Source organism: Hyla sarda, chromosome 5 (genome assembly GCF_029499605.1).
Source record: "Hyla sarda isolate aHylSar1 chromosome 5, aHylSar1.hap1, whole genome shotgun sequence".
NCBI lineage: Eukaryota > Metazoa > Chordata > Amphibia > Anura > Hylidae > Hyla > Hyla sarda.
In genome coordinates, this window is record NC_079193.1 from 5,226,465 (window position 1) to 5,251,474 (window position 25,010).

A 25,010-nucleotide genomic window follows, 5' to 3' on the forward strand; every position below is an offset into this window, starting at 1 on the left:
ACAGCCGTGACGTCACTTCCGATTACCGAAAATCTGCAGCGCCCTTGATCATGTCCAGTACCGAGTGCGATGGGAGAAAATGCGGAAGAAATAAAAGAAGAAAAACAAAAGAGAAGAACCGGAGCCCGAAAACAGGAGATAAACGGGAGAGGCGGGAGGTCACATGACCACAGGGAGGCTCAGCTGAGGCCCACTTCCGGTTTCTCACCGTTACTATGGAGACCGAGAGTTTACACTGAGAGATAAAGGGACCGCGGAGCGGAGGTGACAGCGGCGAAGTGTCCTGCTGGGAGTTGTAGTTCTACAGAATAGTGAGTACAGCTCTGTGGTATAATACAGGATATAACTCAGGATCAGTACAGGATAAGTAATGTAATGTATGTACACAGTGACCTCACCAGCAGAATAGTGAGTACAGCTCTGGGGTATAATACAGGATATAACTCAGGATCAGTACAGGATAAGTAATGTAATGTATGTACACAGTGACCTCACCAGCAGAATAGTGAGTACAGCTCTGGAGTATAATACAGGATAAAACTCAGGATCAGTACAGGATAAGTAATGTAATGTATATACACTGTGACCTCACCAGCAGAATAGTGAGTACAGCTCTGGAGTATAATACTGGATATAACTCAGGATCAGTACAGGATAAGTAATGTAATGTATGTACACAGTGACCTCACCAGCAGAATTGTGAGTACAGCTCTGGAGCATAATACAGGATATAACTCAGGATCAGTACAGGATAAGTAATGTAATGTATGTACACAGTGACCTCACCAGCAGAATAGTGAGTACAGCTCTGGAGTATAATACAAGATATAACTCAGGATCAGTACAGGATAAGTAATGTAATGTATGTACACAGTGATCTCACCAGCAGAATAGTGAGTACAGCTCTGGGGTATAATACAGGATATAACTCAGGATCAGTACAGGATAAGTAATGTAATGTATGTACACAGTGACCTCACCAGCAGAATAGTGAGTACAGCTCTGGAGTATAATACAGGATATAACTCAGGATCAGTACAGGATAAGTAATGTAATGTATGTACACAGTGATCTCACCAGCAGAATAGTGAGTACAGCTCTGGAGTATAATACAGGATATAACTCAGGGTCAGTACAGGATAAGTAATGTAATGTATGTACACAGTGACCTCACCAGCAGAATAGTGAGTACAGTTCTGGAGTATAATACAGGATATAACTCAGGATCAGTACAGGATAAGTAATGTAATGTATGTACACAGTGACCTCACCAGCAGAATAGTGAGTACAGCTCTGGAGTATAATACAGGATATAACTCAGGATCAGTACAGGATAAGTAATGTAATGTATGTACACAGTGACCTCACCAGCAGAATAGTGAGTACAGCTCTGGAGTATAATACAGGATATAACTCAGGATCAGTACAGGATAAGTAATGTAATGTATATACACAGTGACCTCACCAGCAGAATAATGAGTACAGCTCTGGAGTATAATACAGGATATAACTCAGGATCAGTACAGGATAAGTAATGTAATGTATGTACACAGTGATCTCACCAGCAGAATAGTGAGTACAGCTCTGGAGTATAATACAGGATATAACTCAGGATCAGTACAGGATAAGTAATGTAATGTATGTACACAGTGACCTCACCAGCAGAATAGTGAGTACAGCTCTGGAGTATAATACAGGATATAACTCAGGGTAAGTAATGTAATTGGGTAAGTAATGTACAGGGTAAGTAATGTAATTGTCACGATTCGGCTTCCAGGTAGTGGATCCTCTGTGTCAGCGAGGGATTGGCGTGGACCGTGCTAGTGGACCGGTTCTAAGAGGCTACTGGTTTTCACCAGAGCCCGCCGCAAAGCGGGATGGTCTTGCTGCGGCAGTAGCAACCAGGTCGTATCCACTAGCAACGGCTCTACCTCGCTGACTGCTGAGAAGGCGTGGGACAGAAGGACTAGGCAGAGGCAAGGTCAGACGTAGCAGAAGGTGGGGGGCAGGCGGCAAGGTTCGTAGTCAGGATGGGTAGCAGAAGTTCAGGTACACAGGCTTTGGACACACTAAACGCTTTCACTGGCACAAGGCAACAAGATCCGGCAAGGGAGTGCATGGGAGGAGGTCAGATAAAGGCAGGGAGCAGGTGGAAGCCAATTAGACTAATTGGGCCAGGCACCAATCATTGGTGCACTGGCCCTTTAAGTCTCAGAGAGCTGGCGCGCGCGCGCCCTAGAGAGCGGAGCCGCGCGCGCCAGCACATGACAGCAGGGGACCGGGACGGGTAAGTGACCTGGGATGCGATTCGCGAGCGGGCGCGTCCCGCTGTGCGAATCGCATCCCCAACGGCCAAGACAGTGCAGCGCTCCCGGTCAGCGGGACTGACCGGGGCGCTGCAGGGAGAAAGACGCCGTGAGCGCTCCGGGGAGGAGCGGGGACCCGGAGCGCTAGGCGTAACAGTACCCCCCCCCTTAGGTCTCCCCTTCTCTTTGTCCGGTAACTGCCTCCCCTGGGATGAGGACACCGGGAAAGAATGGAGGGTTTCCTCAACGGCAGGCAGTACAGCAGGAGTGGGAATGGGGAGGGAGGGCAGAGGGCGAGGCCTGGCACGGGGCAGTGTGACACCAGGACGGGGGCCATGGGGAGGCACAGAGGCTTGCCTGACGGGACTGGGAGGGGGGGAGAGGCACTTCCTGTGGCAGGCAGAGTCCCAGTTCCTGATCTCCCCGGTGGTCCAATCAATGGTGGGGGAATGAAGCCGGAGCCAAGGCAGACCGAGGAGGACCTCAGAGGTGCAGTTGGGGAGAATGAAGAACTCAATCCTTTCGTGGTGGGGTCCGATAGACATCAGGAGGGGTTCTGTGCGGTAACGCACGGTGCAGTCCAATCTGGCTCCGTTGACCACGGAAATGTAGAGCGGTTTGACGAGACGGGTCACCGGGATGCTGAATTTATTAACAAAGGACTCCAAAATAAAATTTCCAGAGGCACCGGAGTCCAAGCAGGCCACGGCTGAGAGGGAGGAGTTGGCTGAAGAAGAAAACCGCACGGGTACCGTGAGACGTGGAGGAGCAGACTTGGAACCAAGAGACGCCACACCCACGTGAGCTGGGTGCGTGCGTGCGTTTCCCAGGCGTGGAGGACGGATAGGGCAATCCACCAAGAAATGCTCGGTACTGGCACAGTAAAGACAGAGATTTTCTTCCCTACGGCGATTCCTCTCTTCCTGGGTCAGGCGAGACCGATCCACTTGCATGGCCTCCTCGGCGGGAGGCCCAGGCGTAGATTGCAACGGATACTGTGGGAGAGGTGCCCAGAGATCTAAGTCTTTTTCCTGGCGGAGCTCTTGGTGTCGCTCAGAAAAACGCATGTCAATGCGGGTAGCCAAATGGATGAGTTCTTGGAGGTTGGCAGGAATCTCTCGTGCGGCCAGCACATCCTTGATGCGACTGGATAGGCCTTTTTTAAAGGTCGCGCAGAGAGCCTCATTATTCCAGGATAGTTCGGAAGCAAAAGTACGGAATTGTATGGCGTACTCGCCAACGGAAGAATTACCCTGGACCAGGTTCAACAGGGCAGTCTCGGCAGAAGAAGCTCGGGCTGGCTCCTCGAAGACACTCCGGAGTTCAGCGAAGAAGGCCTGGACTGTGGCTGTGGCAGGATCATTGCGGTCCCAGAGCGGTGTGGCCCAAGACAAGGCCTTTCCTGAAAGAAGGCTTACTACGAACGCCACCTTAGACCGTTCTGAAGGAAACAAGTCCGACAACATCTCCATATGCAGGGAACACTGAGACAAAAATCCACGGCAGAGTTTAGAGTCCCCATCAAATTTGTCCGGCAGGGACAAGCGGAGGTTAGGAGCGGCCACTCGCTGCGGAGGAGGTGCAGGAGCTGGCGGAGGAGATGGTTGCTGCTGTAGCAGAGGCAGAAGTTGCTGTAACATGGCGGTCAACTGCGACAGCTGCTGTCCTTGTTGGGCAATCTGCTGCGATTGCTGAGCGACCACCGTGGGAAGATCAGCGAGACTTGGCAGCGGCACCTCAGCGGGATCCATGGCCGGATCTACTTTCACGATTCGGCTTCCAGGTAGTGGATCCTCTGTGTCAGCGAGGGATTGGCGTGGACCGTGCTAGTGGACCGGTTCTAAGAGGCTACTGGTTTTCACCAGAGCCCGCCGCAAAGCGGGATGGTCTTGCTGCGGCAGTAGCAACCAGGTCGTATCCACTAGCAACGGCTCAACCTCTCTGACTGCTGAGAAGGCGTGGGACAGAAGGACTAGGCAGAGGCAAGGTCAGACGTAGCAGAAGGTCGGGGGCAGGCGGCAAGGTTCGTAGTCAGGATGGGTAGCAGAAGTTCAGGTACACAGGCTTTGGACACACTAAACGCTTTCACTGGCACAAGGCAACAAGATCCGGCAAGGGAGTGCATGGGAGGAGGTCAGATAAAGGCAGGGAGCAGGTGGAAGCCAATTAGACTAATTGGGCCAGGCACCAATCATTGGTGCACTGGCCCTTTAAGTCTCAGAGAGCTGGCGCGCGCGCGCCCTAGAGAGCGGAGCCGCGCGCGCCAGCACATGACAGCAGGGGACCGGGACGGGTAAGTGACCTGGGATGCGATTCGCGAGCGGGCGCGTCCCGCTGTGCGAATCGCATCCCCAACGGCCAAGACAGTGCAGCGCTCCCGGTCAGCGGGACTGACCGGGGCGCTGCAGGGAGAAAGACGCCGTGAGCGCTCCGGGGAGGAGCGGGGACCCGGAGCGCTAGGCGTAACAGTAATGTATGTACACAGTGACCCCACCAGCAGAATAGTGAGTACAGCTCTGGAGTATAATACAGGATATAACTCAGGATCAGTACAGGATAAGTAATGTATATACACAGTGATCTCACCAGCAGAATAGTGAGTACAGCTCTGGAGTATAATACAGGATATAAATCTAGATTTTCCTAGCTTGTGACGGAAAATATTAGTTATATGAAGACAGGAGGCGAGTATCTTATGCATTATTCTTTCTTTAATAATGCCCATAGCAGAGCAATTTGGTAATCAATTCAATATAAAAGCAAAAACTTCAAACTACAACTCCCAGCAGTCCGAGGACCACAGTAGCCACTCCTCATCTGTAGCCCCTATATAAGGACTGCCCACATATAGATCCTCCTCTTTCTTAATGCGAACCAGAACCGCACAGAAGACAACTCCATCCAGACATCCTCAACGGACCGCAACCTTCGGCCTTTCAGCCCAGAGCAGCAGAAACCCGGAGCCAAGGGATGTTCAACTTCGTCCCAACGGGGACTGTAGAGAAACCAAACAGCAGGGACCCGACAGGTCATCCGAACTCAGGAAAACCGCCTCTGCTTTCAATATCCTGCAAAGAGAACAAAGAATCGTAATAGGGAGGGTAGGGAGGGAAGATACTCGCCTCCTGTCTTCATATAACTAATATTTTCCGTCACAAGCTAGGAAAATCTCGATTTATATATCAGACAGGAGGCTCATATCTTATGCAAGTTCAAAGCTAACAACCAGCAATGACAGTAAGAACAATAACAACCAGAGTATTATAATACTATCGACATAGACACATGGTCCTCCGGCCTGAAGTAGAAATGGCGAAAGGTGGTCTCCGAGGACCAATCAGCCGCCATCAATAAGTCGGAGAGGGAGCCCCCTGCTGTGACTATCTTTGTAGCCATAGCACCCCTGGAAGAGTGAGCTCCAAACAGAGACACATCTATACCTGCCATTTCCATGGCAGAACGTACCCAGCGTGCTAGAGAAGCGGAAGTAACTGGATGATGTTGTCTGACATAAGAGACAAGGAGCTGAGAAAAATCCGGGGAACGCAGATCTGCCGTCTGTGATTCGTACGCCTGTAAGCAAGAACAACGCAAAGTGAATAACCGAGTGAATACCCGTCTTGGTCCTACGGACCACCGAGAATTTGACTCCCTGAGGCGAAAATTGTCGCCTAGAGATGTCCAAAGCTTTCACGTCCGAGACACGTTTGATGGACACCAAACATAGAAGGACCGTCAGTTTATATGACAACAGTTTCAGGGAAAGATCGTCGTTGTCCTCCCACGAGGCAAACATATCGAGCAACCTGGAGACATCCCAGGTCGAATGATACCTAGGCCTAGGGGGACGTTTATATTTAATGCCGCGCAAAAGTCTACAAACCAGCGGGTGTTTGCCAATCGGCAAAGAGTCCACTGGGCAGTGGTAAGCCGCAATAGCCGACCGGTATACATTAATGGAACTATAGGATTTGCCAGAGTCAAAAGAATCTGCCAAGTAGTCTACTACTACAGACACAGGTGCATGTATGGGATCAACCTGCCGTTGATCACACCAACGAACCCAGAGCCTCCAGGCTGATCAATATGCCGATCTAGTCCCGGGGGCCCAGGCCAGGGCGAGGAGATCCCTAGCTGATCTTGAAAGGTCTCGATCCGCGTCCGAGACCCCGAAACCAACCACGCTAGGAGAGGCAGGTTGCCCTCCACCACCAGAGGATGGAGACCCCGGTCGGGTTGGTGAGAAGGTGTGGAACTTGGGGTAACAGCCGGGGATAATCCACGGCCATCCCCAGAAGGAGAGGGAACCATGGTTGTGTCGGCCACCAAGGTGTGATCAGCACAACCGTCACCCTCTGGTTCTTCGTATGCAGGAGAACCCTGGGGATCAACTGGAAGGGAGGAAAGGCATAGTGCGTTCCCCTCGGCCAGAGGAGGCGGAGAGCGTCTACCGCAGGTGCCTCTGGATCCGTTCTCCAGCTGAAGAAGTGAGGCAGTTGGTGGTTGAGGCGGGAAGCGAAAAGGTCCACGTATAACGGACCCCAAAGGTGTCGCAACTGCAGGAATCGAGGAGATAGCGGGAATTCCAATCGGCCACCGTGTTGGAGACCCCTGCAATGTACTTCGCTACCGGAATAATGTTGTGGGTTAGGCAAAAGTGCCAGAAATCTTTGGCAAGGTCTGCCAGGATCTTGGATCTGGTGCCCCCTAATCGGTTGATGTACTGAACCGCCGCCACGTTGTCCATGCGTAATAACACACAACAGTTGGACGAACGAGGCATGAAGCTCTTGACGGCAAAAAATGCCGCCAGAAGCTCCAATGCATTGATATGCAGGTCGACCTCCGTGGCGGACCAAGTCCCTCCTGTGGAAATCTCCTTGCATCGAGCGCCCCAGCCAAGACGGCTCGCGTCCGACTCTATGATGACGTCCGGACACGGGTTGAAAATGGCCTTGCCGTTCCACTCGACGGCATGACGAAGCCACCAATGTAACTCCTTGATAGCCGCCGGACAGAGGGGTACCTTGTCCGCGTACCTGAGGCCCTGGCACAGATGCAAGATCTTGAGCCTCTGAAGGGGTCGGGAGTGCAAGGGGGCCGGAAAAATAGCCTGGATGGAAGCCGCCAGGAGCCCCACCAGGCGTGCCAGAATCCGTAATGACAAGCATCCTTTGCGCAGAACCGCCCTGATTTCTTTGCGGATCAGGGCTAGTTTGGACTTTGGGAGCCGCAGCAGTGCGCGATTGGTGTCCACCAAGAAACCCAGGAACTCCATTTCTTGAGCTGGGACCAGAACCGACTTTTCTCGGTTGACTACGAAGCCTAGAGTATGTAGCAACGATATCGCCCACGACATGTGAAGAGAGGCCTGAGTTTTGGAGCGGGCCATGATGAGAAGGTCGTCTAGGTAAATGATCAGACGAACCCCCCTGCTCCTCAGAGCCGCCACCACCGGTTTCATCAGTTTGGTGAAGCACCACGGGGCGGATGATAGGCCGAACGGAAGGCAAGTAAACTGCCACATGCGGCCCCTCCAAAGGAAACGGAGGAACTTTTGTGACTCCGAGTGTATAGGGACGGTGAGGTAGTAATAACTCCAAGCGAAAGAGCCAGCAAAGACCCCCTCTGTAAGTGCACGTGGTCAGCCAACTGGCAGGTCAGCAGTCCATAAATGTGCAATCTCCACCACAGCACAAATAATCAGAGGTCCAGGATCAAGTGGAAAGGCTTCCAAGTTTATTCACACCATAAATGTGATAGCGGTGCAACGTTTCGGCAAACTGCCTTTGTCAAGCATGACAAAGGCAGTTTGCCGAAACGTTGCACCGCTATCACATTTATGGTGTGAATAAACTTGGAAGCCTTTCCACTTGATCCTGGACCTCTGATTATTTGTGCTGTGGTGGAGATTGCACATTTAGGGACAGTGAGGTAGGCGTCCTTCAAGTCCACCTTCACCAGCCAGTCTCCTGGCAGTAAAAGATCCAGGAGGGAGTGAATTCCCTCCATTTTGAAATGGCGATACGTGACATGTTGGTTTAGGTCTCTCAGGTTTATGACCAGACGGTAGCCGCCCCCTTTTTTCTTCACTAGGAAGAGGTTACTTACGAACCCTAGGGAAAATGGGTCGGACTCCATGGTCGCATGTTTGGACAGGAGATCTCGCACCTCATTGTCTATGAGGATAGCGTTTTGATCTGAAAACCGGATAGGGGCTGGAATTACACCCAGAACCGGCAAGGACTGGAGCTCTAGGTGAAACCCCGCCGCTGTCTGAAGAATCCACACGTCTGCCGTAATCGCAGACCAGGCATGGGTAAAATACATCAGTCGCCCCCCCACAGGTATATGAGAACGTGGAATGGAAGGTACACTCACCGGTAGAAGGACGGGAGCGGGGGTATCCACGTCCGCCACGACCTCTCCAGGGTCGACCTCGAGGAGGGAAGAATGGTGATGTTTGGACCACTGGTACGGTGTAGGAAGGAGGAGCCTGGGAATAATGATATTGGGCAACGGGTCTGCCCTGTGGCCTGTAGGGAGCAGAACGGCCGGCAGATCGGCCTCTACTTCTGCCGGCCCGGGGAAAAATTTTACTGGACCCCGATTTCTTTATGGAAGTTTGGGCCTTATCCAAGCCGGTAAAAAGTCCGACAAATCTGTTGACATCCTTCATCAAACTATCTCCAAAAAGCATGCCTGCTGCTGAGGGACCGGGTTCGGTCTCGGCCAGATGGGATAGTTGCGGGTCGAGGCGCATCAGGATCGACCGGCGCCTCTCGACTGAGCAGGTGGAGTTGGCAGTACCTGCCAGGCAAATGGCTCTCTGGGCCCAGCCACGGAGCTGACGGACGTCAACAGGTTGATCCTTCGCTGCAGCATGTTCAGCTAAGTTAAGGATCTTAGTGAGAGGACCCATTAAATCAAGGATACGCTCCTGTATAGTCTTGAAGGAACGTTCTATTCCTTTCTTAGGAAATTTACCCGATTTTAACAAATATTTCATCAGGATGGGATCCACCTCCGGGATAGCCACCACCTTATTGGGGGTAAAGGGTCTAGGGCATTCAGCCCTCAGCTTATTACGGCTGAATCTATCCAGAGACTTACGAGCCCAAAGCTCTACATATTGGGCCACGTGGGGGAGCGGTAACCAGTCGCCCGATCTCGGATGGGAGATCGCGTCTGGGTGAAAAAGGGGTTCTCCTAGGGAATCCAGGATTACATTGCCCTGCATGGCAGGGTTGGCGTCGGTGTCGAGCGCCTTATCCCCAGCATCCTCTTCAATATTGGGGTCGGACTCATAGTCCTCAGACTCATTGGATGAACCCGAAGAATCCTCAGTAGAGGAGTCTACATAGGAGTCGGGTTTAGCCCGCCTAGCGGACTTATGCCTCTTGCCATGTAACTCCCCGAGGCCCAGGGGTCGAGGGGAGTCAGAGGGATGCTGGGGTTGACAGACCGGGGTAGGAACTGTCTGGAGCATATTATTATCTTCCCCTGCCGGGGAGTCAGAGATGTGCTTCCTTTTATGGCAAGCCTTGCCCTTTTTTACATGCGGTTCTCCGCCGTGAAGAGGGACTGAGACATTGGAACCCTGCTGTGGCGGGCCAGAGGGCACTATGGATGAGGCCAGGGCCGCTTGGACCGACTTATTAATTAAGTCCTGGATTTGAGTGGCGGTCATAAATTGTGCCGAATCCAGGGAGAGACCCTCCCCTCTGAGGGGGGCAGATGAGGGTTCCTCAGCCATACCAACTTTTAGGCTATAAGGTAGCTTGTAAAAGATTCAATTGACTGATTTTTGGGTAAAAATAACTGACCCAAGGCACAGATAAAAGTCTAATTAGACGGAATAAATTCAGTTAGGAGATATGGAAAAAATAAATAGGCTCTAAAAACTATACAACCTACGGACAGAACAGGCTCCGACCTCCACACCGCTTAGTGTTGCACTGGCGCTGCGGTGTGAGGGGAGCCCAGAGTCCTTGCACCCAGGGGACGAAGTCTCGCAAGACTACGTCCCTCTGGGCCCTGATTGGAGGTCGCAGGAGCGCCTCTCAATGACGCGCATAAACGCCGCCCCCTCCCAAGCGCAGGCCGCAAATGAGAAGCGGCCAACCCAGGGGAAAACTCCGCCCTTAGCCTGCGCGCGCGAACTCGGACAGAGAAGAAGGCGCAAGTAAAATGGCGAAGAAGGGAGTGGGAGGGGAAGGTGGATATAGGGATGAGCGGGGAAGAGAGACGTCGAAGCGGCGACAGTGGAGAAAACCCTATAACTCAGGATCAGTACAGGATAAGTAATGTAATGTATGTATGTATATAGTGACCTCACCAGCAGAATAGTGAGTACAGCTCTGGAGTATAATACAGGATATAACTCAGGGTCAGTACAGGATAAGTAATGTAATGTATGTACACAGTGACCTCACCAGCAGAATAGTGAGTACAGTTCTGGAGTATAATACAGGATATAACTCAGGATCAGTACAGGATAAGTAATATAATGTATGTACACAGTGACCTCACCAGCAGAATAGTGAGTACAGCTCTGGGGTATAATACAGGATATAACTCAGGATCAGTAATATATGCTGATCTCTTTTTGTAGGACGGTATTATGGGCGCCGGCAGTGATGATGTTCGGGTGTTTGTTCGCCTCCGGCCGACCTCTCATTTTGCACAAGAGACGATCAGACTCGGGGAGGACAGTAAGGTGAGGATGATGTTTCCTTGGTCTCCATTATATCTTTGTATTATTGTTAATATTTTCCTGTTTTTGTTCAGTCCATAGACGTTCACCTGAGGAAGGACGAGAAGTTGGGGGTGGTGAATAACAAGCGATATGATTGGTCATTTAAAGTGGACGGGATTCTCCACAACGCGTCTCAGAGCTCGGTGTACGATACTGTGGCCAAGTCTGTTGTGTCTCGAGCCTTACAGGGCTATAATGGTGAGTGGAGGGACCGCGGTGTACACAGCGCTCGGCTCCCCATGGTATATACAGCGCTCAGCTTCCAAGGGTATATACAGCGCTCAGCTTCCAAGGGTATATACAGCGCTCAGCTCCACAGGGTATATACAGCGCTCAGCTCCCCAGGGTATATACAGCGCTCAGCTCCCCAGGGTATATACAGCGCTCAGCTCCCCAGGGTATATACAGCGCTCAGCTCCCCAGGGTATATACAGCACTCAGCTCCCCATGGTATATACAGCGCTCAGCTCCTCATGGTATATACAGCGCTCAGCTCCCCATGATATATACAGCGCTCAGCACCCCATGATATATACAGCGCTCAGCTCCCCAGGGTATATACAGCGCTCAGCTCCCCAGGGTATATACAGCGCTCAGCTTCCAAGGGTATATACAGCGCTCAGCTCCACAGGGTATATACAGCGCTCGGCTCCCCATGGTATATACAGCGCTCAGCTTCCAAGGGTATATACAGCGCTCAGCTCCACAGGGTATATACAGTGCTCAGCTCCCCAGGGTATATACAGCGCTCAGCTCCCCAGGGTATATACAGCGCTCAGCTCCCCAGGGTATATACAGCGCTCAGCTCCCCAGGGTATATACAGCACTCAGCTCCCCATGGTATATACAGCGCTCAGCTCCTCATGGTATATACAGCGCTCAGCTCCCCATGATATATACAGCGCTCAGCACCCCATGATATATACAGCGCTCAGCTCCCCAGGGTATATACAGCGCTCAGCTCCCCAGGGTATATACAGCGCTCAGCTCCCCAGGGTATATACAGCACTCAGCTCCCCAGAGTATATACAGAGCTCAGCTCCCCATGGTATATACAGAGCTCAGCTCCCCAGGGTATATACAGAGCTCAGCACCCCAGGGTATATACAGTGCTCAGCTCCCCAGAGTATATACAGAGCTCAGCTCCCCATGGTATATACAGAGCTCAGCTCCCCAGGGTGTATACAGCGCTCAGCTCCCCAGGGTATATACAGCGCTCAGCACCCCAGGGTATATACAGCGCTCAGCTCCCCATGGTATATACAGCGCTCAGCACCCCAGGGTATATACAGCGCTCAGCTCCTCGGTATATACAGCGCTCAACTCCCCATGGTATATACAGCGCTCAGCTCCTCAGGGTATATACAGCGCTCAGCTCCCCATGGTATATACAGCGCTCAGCTCCCCATGGTATATACAGAGCTCAGCACACCATGGTATATACAGCGCTCAGCACACCATGGTATATACAGAGCTCAGCTCCCCAGTGTATATACAGCGCTCAGCTCCTCATGGTATATACAGCGCTCAGCTCCCCAGGGTGTATACAGCGCTCAGCTCCTCAGGGTATATACAGAGCTCAGCACACCATGGTATATACAGAGCTCAGCTCCCCATGGTATATACAGCGCTCAGCTCCCCAGGGTGTATACAGCGCTCAGCTCCCCAGGGTATATACAGCGCTCAACTCCCCATGGTATATACAGCGCTCAGCTCCCCAGGGTATATACAGCGCTCAGCTCCCCAGGGTATATACAGCGCTCAGCTCCCCATGGTATATACAGAGCTCAGCACACCATGGTATATACAGCGCTCAGCTCCCCATGGTATATACAGCACTCAGCTCCCCATGATATATACAGAGCTCAGCACACCATGGTATATACAGCGCTCAGCTCCCCAGGGTATATACAGCGCTCAGCTCCTCAGGGTATATACAGAGCTCAGCACACCATGGTATATACAGCGCTCAGCTCCCCATGGTATATACAGCACTCAGCTCCCCATGGTATATACAGAGCTCAGCACACCATGGTATATACAGCACTCAGCTCCCCAGGGTATATACAGCGCTCAGCTCCCCAGGGTATATACAGCGCTCAGCTCCCCAGGGTATATACAGCGCTCAGCACCCCAGGGTATATACAGCGCTCAGCACCCCAGGGTATATACAGCGCTCAGCACCCCAGGGTATATACAGCGCTCAGCTCCCCATGGTATATACAGCGCTCAGCTCCCCATGGTATATACAGCGCTCAACTCCCCATGGTATATACAGAGCTCAGCTCCCTAGGGTATATACAGAGCTCAGCTCCTCAGGGTATATACAGAGCTCAGCACACCATGGTATATACAGCGCTCAGCTCCCCATGGTATATACAGCACTCAGCTCCCCATGGTATATACAGCACTCAGCTCCCCATGGTATATACAGCACTCAGCTCCCCATGGTATATACAGAGCTCAGCACACCATGGTATATACAGCGCTCAGCTCCCCAGGGTATATACAGCGCTCAGCTCCCCAGGGTATATACAGCGCTCAGCTCCCCAGGGTATATAAAGAGCTCAGCTCCCCAGGGTATATACAGAGCTCAGCACACCATGGTATATACAGCGCTCAGCTCCCCATGGTATATACAGAGCTCAGCTCCCCAGGGTATATACAGCACTCTGCTCCCCAGGGTATATACAGCACTCAGCACACCATGGTATATACAGCGCTCAGCACACCAGGGTATATACAGCGCTCAGCACACCATGGTATATACAGCGCTCAGCACACCAGGGTATATACAGAGCTCAGCACACCATGGTATATACAGCGCTCAGCTCCCCATGGTATATACAGAGCTCAGCTCCCCAGGGTATATACAGCACTCTGCTCCCCAGGGTATATACAGCACTCAGCACACCATGGTATATACAGCGCTCAGCACACCAGGGTATATACAGCGCTCAGCACACCAGGGTATATACAGTGCTCAGCTCCACAGGGTATATACAGTGCTCAGCTCCCCAGGGTATATACAGCACTCAGCACACCATGGTATATACAGCGCTCAGCACACCAGGGTATATACAGCGCTCAGCACACCATGGTATATACAGCGCTTAGCTCCCCAGTGTTTATACAGAGCTCAGCACACCATGGTATATACAGCGCTCAGCACACCAGGGTATATACAGCGCTCAGCTCCCCATGGTATATACAGCGCTCAGCTCCCCATGGTATATACAGCGCTCAGCACACCATGGTATATACAGAGCTCAGCTCCCCATGGTATATACAGCGCTTAGCTCCCCAGGGTTTATACAGCGCTCAGCACACCATGGTATATACAGCGCTCAGCACACCATGGTATATACAGAGCTCAGCTCTCCAGGGTATATACAGCACTCAGCACACCATGGTATATACAGCGCTCAGCACACCATGGTATATACAGCGCTCAGCACACCATGGTATATACAGCGCTCAGCACACCATGGTATATACAGCGCTCAGCACACCATGGTATATACAGCGCTCAGCTCCCCAGGGTATATACAGCGCTCAGCTCCCCAGGGTATATACAGCACTCAGCTCCCCAGGGTATATACAGCGCTCAGCTCCCCAGGGTATATACAGCGCTCAGCTCCCCAGGGTATATACAGCACTCAGCACACCTTGGTATATACAGCGCTCAGCACACCATGGTATATACAGCGCTCAGCACACCAGGGTATATACAATGCTCAGCTCCCCATGGTATATACAGCGCTCAGCACACCATGGTATATACAGCGCTCAGCTCCCCATGGTATATACAGCGCTCAGCTCCCCAGGCTGTATACAGCACTCAGCTCCCCATGGTATATACAGCGCTCAGCTCCCCAGGGTATATACAGCGCTCAGCTCCCCATGGTATATACAGCACATGGCGAATTATGGGACTCTACTCTTAGTAACCTTTTCATCTCCATATTTCTCCTATGTACATATTGTTGTATTCTTCCAGGTACGATCATGTGTTATGGACAGACAGGAGCCGGAAAGACTCACACAATCACCGGGGCCTCGGAGAACTACAAGAACCGAGGCATCATACCCCGAGCCCTGCAGCAGGTACTGACATGGGAGGGGAGGGGCTGATTAGCCAATTTCCAGAGTAGCCGCCCCACATACACAGTGAACAGAGCTGGAGGTGGACAGCGCTGTATTCTGTACACGGAGTAGAGGCCATGCTGGGTTACTGCAGCCTAGCTACAATGTATGGAGCTGCCTCGGGGTTCCCTTTTAAAGTGAACCTGTCGTTAACAAAAACTTTTGATACAATGTAGATAATACTGTTATACGTATATTGGTTATATACGTTGATTGAAACATTTGTATATTTATGGGTGAAAAAAATGTTGTCCCCACAGCTATTTCCTGTTTGTCTCTATGAGGAGACCAAATACAGGATGTGAGGGCGGGACAAGTAGGGCACTGTGCAGGCTCCTGGGTTGTCAATCATCCTGCTGTGTGAGCGGGGAACGTGTCACAGAGACTCAGCCAACAGAGACCCGCTTGTCCTCAGTGTACAGAACCCTGCTTGTCCTCAGTGTACAGAGCCCTGCTTGTCCTCAGTGTACAGAGCCCCGCTTGTCCTCAGTGTACAGAGCCCCGCATGTCCTCAGTGTACAGAACCCTGCTTGTCCTCAATGTACAGAGCCCCGCTTGTCCTCAGTGTACAGAGCCCCGCTTGTCCTCAGTGTACAGAGCCCCGCTTGTCCTCAGTGTACAGAGCCCTGCTTGTCCTCAGTGTACAGAGCCCTGCTTGTCCTCAGTGTACAGAGCCCTGCTTGTCCTCAGTGTACAGAACCCTGCTTGTCCTCAATGTACAGAGCCCCGCTTGTCCTCAGTGTACAGAGCCCCGCTTGTCCTCAGTGTACAGAGCCCCGCTTGTCCTCAGTGTACAGAGCCCCGCTTGTCCTCAGTGTACAGAGCCCCGCTTGTCCTCAGTGTACAGAGCCCTGCTTGTCCTCAGTGTACAGAGCCCTTCTTGTCCTCAGTGTACAGAGCCCTTCTTGTCCTCAGTGTACAGAGCCCTGCTTGTCCTCAGTGTACGGAGCCCCGCTTGTCCTCAGTGTACGGAGCCCCGCTTGTCCTCAGTGTACCAAGCCCCGCTTGTCCTCAGTGTACAGAGCCCCGCTTGTCCTCAGTGTACAGAGCCCCGCTTGTCCTCAGTGTACAGAGCCCTGCTTGTCCTCAGTGTACAGAGCCCTGCTTGTCCTTGGTGTACAGAGCCCTGCTTGTCCTCAGTGTACAGAGCCCTGCTTGTCCTCAGTGTACAGAGCCCCGCTTGTATCTTGAATCCAGATTTCCACTGCAAAATTCTGCCGTGTGCACAGTGCAGCAGAATCTCATTGAAAACATTGGGAAATGAGAAATGTCCACCAGATTCCTTTAGAAAATTGTACTGTGTGAACGAGGCCTTAAAGTTTCTTAGAGTTTCCATATTGCAGGGATGTTAAAGGGAAACTAACAGATGGATCGACCCCACTAACCTGAATATACAGGAGGTTAGTGTGAGTGATCCTGAGTAAAACAATGTACTTCTTACCCCAATCTGGTCAGCCATTCCCGAGATACAGCACAATCATGCAATATGTAAATGAGCTCCTAACTGCACTGGAGGCGGAGCTGAAGACTATCTGCACCTCTGACCCACCCCCTGGGTTCCATTCCTTCCCCCGCTTATCATGGAGATGAATATTGATAAATGGGGCGGATTAAACAGGAACCAGGGGGCGATGTTAGAAGTGCAGATAGTCTTCAGCTCCGCCTCCAGTGCAGTTAAGAGCTCATTTGCATATTAAAAGATTTTGCCATATCTCGGGAGGGACTGAACGGATTGGAGTAAGGAATACATCTTTTTACTCAGGATCACCCACACTTCCATTCGGTATGGTCAGGTTAGTGGGGTCTATCCATCTGTCAGTTCCCTTTAACACCACATCTTACACAATACGTGGCAGCAAAGCACAACCCACACTCCTTCTGGAGGCGTTCAGGGAATCAGCAGCTTTCTGAATGCAGATCTGGAGGTGTCCTAGTCCAGTGGAGTAGCGTGGGTTGTCAGCACCCGGGGCAAGGCAAGTAATTTGCGCCTCCTAACCCTCCTTACCCCCTAAGCACATGTATTGTTTGTTATGAAAATACTGATGTCATTAAAGTAAAATGCAGCTAAATACAAGTTTATTGTCAAACACTTTATTGAGTGCGAACATTACACATTCTCCACATTCTCAGCCGGTCTATGAATACAAATCTACAAATGTAGTAACCGAGCACGGGCCGCGCTATTATATGTCGTCTCACACCCATCGTAAACGACAAAAAATATCAAGAACAAAAACTAAACATCAAAATGGAACCGAACCCTGGAGAAGATCCAAGGCACATGACTTTGGGTATTATAAGTAAGCGGCAAATGTCAGGGGGGCATTATATGTGCATTATATGGGCACATGACAGGGGCCCCTGTCATGTGCCCCCACATATATTGCCCCCTGACATGTGCCCCCACATATATTGCCCCCTGACATGTGCCCCCACATATAATGCCCCCTGACATGTGACCCTGACTTATAATGTCCCCTGTCCTGTGCCCCTCGCATATAATGCCCCCTGTCATGTGCCCCCACATATAATGCCCCCTGACATGTGACCCTGACTTATAATGTCCCCTGTCCTGTGCCCCTCACATATAATGCCCCCCTGACATGTGACCCTGACTTAGAATGTCCCATGTCCTGTGCCCCTCACATATAATGCCCCCCTGACATGTGACCCTGACTTATAATGTCCCCTGTCCTGTGCCCCTCACATATAATGTCCCATGTCCTGTGCCCCTCACATATAATGTCCCCTGTCCTGTGCCCCTCACATATAATGTCCCCTGTCCTGTGCCCCTCACATATAATGTCCCATGTCCTGTGCCCCTCACATATAATGCCCCCCTGACATGTGCCCCTCACATATAATACCCCCCTGTCATGTGCCCCCACATATAATGCCCCCCTGACATGTTACCCTGACTTATAATGTCCCCTGTCCTGTGCCCCTCACATATAATGCCCCATGTCCTGTGCCCCTCACATATAATGCCCCATGTCCTGTGCCCCTCACATATAATGCCCCCCTGACATGTGCCCCTCACATATAATGCCCACTGAGGGGGCAGGACAGGGGGCATTATATGATAAGGGCACATGTCAGGGGGGGCATTATATGTGAGGGGTACAGGACATGGGGTATTATATATGATGGGCACATGACGGGGGGGGGTCCTGTGATGTGCCCCCACATATAATGCCCCCCTGACATGTGCCCCTTACTCATCATTTGCCCCTCTCACTTATAATTTGCTACCCTTTCTCATGCCCGTCACCTTTCTCCCACGCTGCGGCTGCTCCATTCCTGCAATCAGTGAGAGCCGCGGGGACGTGATCTCCTGGCGCCGGCGCGATGATGTGATGTCATCGCGCCGGCCTGCCGTGATTGGCTCTCACTGACTGCAGGAATGGAGCAGCCGCGGCGTGGGAGAAAGGTGACGGGCATGAGAAAGGGGTGGTGGAGCGGGACAGCCGACAGCTCCCGCTCCACCATGCGATAGTTCAGGTAGAGGGGCAACAATCTCGGGGGGGGGGGGGGGGGGGATAATTGCCCCGTTACCCCCCCCCCCCCTTCCTGGATCCACCACTGCCTCCACAGTGGGCGGCGACCCGGCGGCTCGGATCGGATTCGCACAGCCAGCACTGCAGAGAGAGTGAGTGAGCCAGGCAGGGGCAGAGAGCTGCGAGTGCGAGCGCGCCCCCCCAGATGTTGCACCCGGTGCAGCCGGCCCCCCTTGCACCCCCACGCTACGCCTCTGTCCTAGTCCTCACACCCGGCCTGTAACGTCTTCACTTCAATCCATCAGGTGTATAAGGAGATCGCTGAGCTGAGTGATCAGACCGTCACCGTGAGGATTTCCTACCTGGAGATTTACAACGAGACGCTGTTCGACCTCCTGTCCACCCTGCCGGACACCCCGACCTCCGACACCCAGATGACCATCGCGGACGACCACCAGGGGGTGTATGTGAAAGGGCTGTCTCTCCATCACGCCGCAGATGAGGAGCGCGCCCTGAACCTGCTTTTTGAGGTGAGACGCCATGACACCTTATAGGTAGGATGTTCTGGGGGAAATTCTGTCATCCTGTCAAACCCATCCTACTATGATAGTGGTCTCCAAACTGTAAACCTCCAGCTGTTGCCAAACTACAACTCCCAGCATTCCCGGACAACCAACGGCTGTCCGGGCATGCTGGGAGTTGTAGTTTGGCAACAGCTGGAGGCCCTCTGGTTGGAAAACAGTAAAGTAGGGTAAGACAATGAGTTTTGTAAACTGCGTGAATAAAGACGTCGTCTATATATCTATGCTGGGAGTTGTAGTTTTGCAACAGCTGGAGGCCCCCTGGTTGGAAAACACTATAGTAGGGTAAGACAATGAGTTTTGTAAACTGCCTGGATAAAGACGTCGTCTATATATCTATGCTAGGAGTTGTAGTTTTTCAACAGCTGGAGGCACCCTGGTTGGGAAACACTGCTCTAGTAAGTTATATATAATAAATCTACTTAATTAAATAAGTAAGGTACACACAGGTTATGGTTCGAGATTTGCATATGACGGTGCCACCCTCGTGCACATCAGCGACATTTTAAGTGAAGACCAATCCATACCCCCCAGCGCAGAAACAATTTCTGGTAGAATGTCTAGAGATTATCCTCGCCAATAATTTTTTCAAATATAACGATACCACCTACCATCAGACATGTGGCACAGCGATGGGCACGAGGGTGACACCGTCATATCCAAATCTCGTTATGGAGAGATTTGAGGACCATTTCATCAATTCACATGAACTGTTTATAAATCACGTGATCGAATATAAAAGATATATCGACGATCTGTTCTTCCTCTGGAAGGGACCGACAGACCAAATCAATCTTTTGATGGAGGCTATAAACAGTAACCCCCGGGGTATCACGCTCACTTCCAATACTCAAAAGAAAAAATAGAATTGGATCTAGAAATTTATCACAACTCATCTGACATCCTCAATGCAGAGAGAAGAAAATGACCCTTACGATGGCGCTGCTGTTTCCAGTAAGAAGTGAAAGCCAAACCAGGAGTGTTTTTAAAGGGGTACTCCGGTGGAAAACTTTTTTAATTTAAATCAACTGGTGCCAGAAAGTTTAAACAGATTTGTAAATTACTTCTATGAAAAAATCTTAACCCTTCCTGTACTTATTAGCTGCTGAACATGCTTTTTGGAACACAGAGCTCTCTGCTGACATCATGAGCACAGTGCTCTCTGCTGACATCTCTGTCCATTTTAGGAACTGCAGCATATGTTTGCTATGGGGATTTTCTCCCACTCTGGATAGTTCTTAAAGGGGTACTCCGCCCCTAGACATCTTATCCCCTATCCAAAGGATAGGGGATAAGATGTCCGATCGATGCGGTCCCGCTGCTGGGGAGCCCCGGGATCGTTGCTGCGGCACCTCGCTATCATTATTGCACAGAGTGAGTTCGCTCTGCACGTAATGACGGGCGATACAGGAGCCGGAGCAGCGCGACGTCATGGCTCCGCCCCTCGTGACATCACGGCCCGTCCCCTTAATGCAAGTCTATGGCAGGGGGCGTGACGACCGCCACGCCCCCTCCCATAGACTTGTATTGAGGGGGCGGGCCATGACGTCACGAGGGGCGGAGCCGTGACGTAACGATGCTCCGGCTCCTGTATCGCCCGTCATTACGTGCAGAGCGAACTCGCTCTGTGCAGTATTGATAGCGCGGTGCCGCAGCAACGATCCCCGGGCTCCCCAGCAGCGGGACCGCAGCGATCGGACATCTTATCCCCTATCCTTTGGATAGGGGATAAGATGTCTAGGGGCGGAGTACCCCTTTAAAATGGACAGAGATGTCAGCAGACAGCTCTGTGTTCAAAAAAGAAAAGAATTTCCACTGTAGTATTCAGCTAATAAGTACTAGAAAGATTAAGATTTTTTAATAAAAGTAATTTACAAATCTGTTTAACTTTCTGGCACCAGTTGATTTAAAAAATAAACGTTTTCCACCGGAGTACCCCTTTAAACACCGGAGTGGTTTATTAAACATAAAAATAATAAAAGTACAAGGATGGCACGTTTTGGGGGAGCCACCCCCTTCTTCAGATCAGACTGGGGGTGGCTCCCCTGAAACGCGTCATCCTTGTACTTTTGTTATTTTTATGTTCAATAAACCACTCCGGTGTTTGAAAACACTCCTGGTTTGGCTTTCACTTCTTACTGGAAACAGCAGCGCCATCGTAAGGGTCATTTTCTTCTCTCCTCATTGACTTCCATCAGGACTGGATTACTCCTTCTTCTGGGACCTGGGCTTAGCCGCTGTTCCTACTTTTCACACTGGTAACCCACTTGGTGGTTTGATATGCAAATTTTCAATTCGCACAGGGTGAGCGGCCATTACCTAGGGGTGGCTTTCGCCCAGTGACGGCTTCCGTCTCAATATCACCAATTGTTTAAGTGGTAACACACGGGGCGCCTCCTTTGGTCTCTTTTTTTCTTCAATTTTCAGGTGCATCTGATCCTGACTGCAACTCACTTCAAAAAAGTGGATGCTAATAGCTATCTTGCTTTTGATCGCGCACACTTTAAGAAGTGGAAAACAAATATTCCTTTCAGTCAATTCATAAGAAAAACCTGTACTGAAACGGAAAGATTCCACACTCAAGCCGAAATACTAATAGAATGGTTTGAAGTGAAAGGATATCCAAAAGAACTGATCGCAGAAGCCTTCCAAAAAAAACTGATCGCCTATCACAGGAAGAGTGCTCAGCCAAACCAACAAAAAAAAGCGCTGAACCATCACGGCTGAATTTTATTACAACCTGTAATTTCGCCCACCGTCACATCAAATCTGTGTTAATAAAAACACTGGCATATACTGCAAGCAGGTCAGGTTCCTAAAGGGGTACTCCGCTGCTTAGCATTTGGAACAAACTGTTCCAAGAGCTGGAGCCGGCGTCGGGAGCTCGTGACATCATAGCCCCTCCCCCTCATATCATGCCCCATCCCCTCAATGCAAGTCTATGGGAGGGGGCGTGGCGCTGCCACGCCCCCTCCCATAGACTTGCATAGCGGGGGGTGACGTCACACGGGGGCGGAGTCGTGACGTCACGATACTTCGGCCCCTTGGTTGCCACCTGGCTGTTTGTGAGCTGGCACCGCGGCATGCAGCTCATAGAGGTGGGTGGCGAATACAAGATTGTGGGGGTCCCCAGTGGCGGGACCCCCGTGGTGAGACATCTTATCCTCTATCCTTTGGATTGGGGATAAGATGTCTCAGGGCCGGAGTACCCCTTTAAAATAAATGCACCCATTGTTCTAATGTGATTTTATGTCTTATGCTATTTTATATATATACATTACCTTTTTGTATGTAAATGGCAATATTATTATTTTCATCCCATGCCGGGGCATTATATCCGCCCACCTCTGTTACGGTGACGTGTTACGGTGCCCACGGTGACGTGTCTGTTCCCGCACTTTTTTGAATCTGTGATATATACTTATGCAGCATAATGACAATTCACTGTTTAAGACCTGACGAAGCGACGGTCCCCTCGCGAAACGCGTTGTCTACTACCAATAAATCAGGTTGTTTAAACGATACACTTGGAACTTTGTATCCTTTTGCCAATAAGTCCCATGCTTAGGGAATCAACAACCTTATCCTCCGAGGCGCCGCAAAAACATCCAATTTTTCTACGGATAGAACAGCTTGGAGTCCCTCTACACGTGTACTGTTTCCACCATCCCCCACCTAGCTGTGGCCTAACCCAGAGAATGGGGGTTGTTGTACAAATTTGGGGTGCACTGTGTGACCCCTTCATACAATAGCTGAGCTGTGACACAATGAGACAGAAGTCTGCTATATGTCCTCTTACAGATTTGGGTTGTGGTCGCACATCACATGGCATACTGCGCGGTTTTCAGGGCGCGCTGCGTTGTTGTATTTGGTCTATTGTGTTGTCCATATGTTTCCTGCAGGGGGAGACAAACAGAATCATCGGGTCGCACACCCTGAATAAGAACTCCTCCCGGTCTCACTGTATCTTCACTATTCATCTGGAGGTGAGTAGCTAAAAGAGCTTATCTGGGGACTACTTCAAAAATATATAAATATAAATAAATATAAAAAATAAAATAAAGTATACTGACCTGTCCTGATCCCAAAATACAAAAAAAAATTATAAATAAATAAAGCACACTCACCTTCCTCAATATCAAAATACAAAAATAAATAAATAAAGGCATACTCACCTTGCCGATTAAGAAAAAAAAACTCCCCTAAAAAATCATACTCGCTTTCCAGATCCTAGAGTAAAAAGAAAAGCAAACTCACCTTTCCCGATCACAAAATACAGAATCTAACACATACTCACCTGCCCCAATCCCTAAAATACAAAACGGATAAGGCATACTCACCTGCCCTAACCCAAAATACAAAAATAAATAAAGAAAACTCTCCTTTCCCGATCACAAACTACAAAAAAATAGAATAGAATTATAAAATAAAGCATTCTCACCTGCTAATTCCCAAAATACCTTCCTCCCCTAAAAAGCATACTCACCTGTCCTGCTCCCCCCCCAAAAAAGAATACCTTTTCCGATAACAAAATACAGAACGTTACACATACTTACCTGCCTCAATCCCTAAAATAGAAAACAAACATACTCACCTGCCTAAACCCAAAATACAAAACAAACATTCTCACCTGCTCCAATCCCTAAACTGCAAAACAAACATACTCACCTGCCCCAACCCAAAATACAAACATTTTTTAATAAAGCATACCTCACTGCCCGATCCCATAATGCAAAAATAAATAAAGCATACTCGACTTTCCTGATCCCAAACTACAAAAAAATGTAATAAAAGAAAGCATACTCACCTGCCCAATCGAAAAAGACTTCCTGCCCTAAAAAAAAGCATACTCACCTGTCCTGATTCCAAAATTAAAAAATAGAGCATACTCGCCTTTCCTGGTCCCAAAATACAGAGTATAACACATACTCACCTGCCCAAACCCCAAAATACAAAACAAATAAAGCATACTGACCCTAGCCAATACAGAAATAAAAAAAAAACATACTCACCTGCCCTGATCCCCTTCAGCTGCTGTTGCCAAAACATAGGGATGGAAAACCTTGTGAGTCTTATGGACTGCGGCAGTGAAATTGTTAATTAACCAGTTACTCTTCAGTCTCATTCTAGATCTTTATCCAATGCAAAATACACTATATCGAAGATTAACCTGGTGGACCTGGCCGGCTCCGAGAGACTTGGTAAAACCGGGGTGAGTACATTCTGAGTGCGCTGCCCGTCCATCTGATCACATCATACTTTCTCTGTGGGATCCTCTGCTATTACTCAGTGGCGCCCCCTTTGGTGACTCTTTGCTCTGTTCCTCAGTCTGCAGGACAAGTCCTCAGAGAAGCCACATACATCAACAAGTCGCTGTCCTTCCTGGAGCAGACCATCATCGCCCTGGCCGACCGCCGCGACCACGTACCGTACCGGCAGAGTAAGCTCACTCACGCCCTCAAGGACTCCATAGGTAAGGAGCAGCGAGGAAACCATAGGAAGACGCATCACTTACAGACAACGGGATTAAAACATGCCCTGCTCCCTGCAGTTGGGAGGGTTTCACCCCCATTAAAGGGGTACTCCGTTGGAAAACTTTTTTTTTAAATCAACTGGTGCCAGAAAGTTAAACAGATTTGTAAATAACTTCTATAAAAAAATCTTAATCCTTCCAGTATTCCAGTTATTAGCTGCTGAATACTACATTGGAAATTCTTTTCTC

The 25,010-nt window shown here is 50.3% G+C and overlaps 1 protein-coding gene across 1 annotated transcript in view; it reads left to right on the top strand.

Moving 5' to 3' along the window:
• Positions 1–26: 26 nt before the first annotated feature.
• KIF9 (kinesin family member 9) overlaps positions 27–25,010 on the top strand; it is a 68,487-nt gene continuing 43,503 nt past the window's right edge. Inside the window, exons 1-8 of the mRNA XM_056518727.1 lie at positions 27–311; positions 10,921–11,025; positions 11,097–11,262; positions 15,065–15,171; positions 19,013–19,237; positions 23,191–23,274; positions 24,408–24,500; positions 24,617–24,761. Coding sequence (XP_056374702.1) covers positions 10,930–11,025; positions 11,097–11,262; positions 15,065–15,171; positions 19,013–19,237; positions 23,191–23,274; positions 24,408–24,500; positions 24,617–24,761 — 916 coding nt within the window. The 5' untranslated portion in view covers positions 27–311; positions 10,921–10,929. The remainder of the gene's footprint in view (positions 312–10,920; positions 11,026–11,096; positions 11,263–15,064; positions 15,172–19,012; positions 19,238–23,190; positions 23,275–24,407; positions 24,501–24,616; positions 24,762–25,010) is intronic.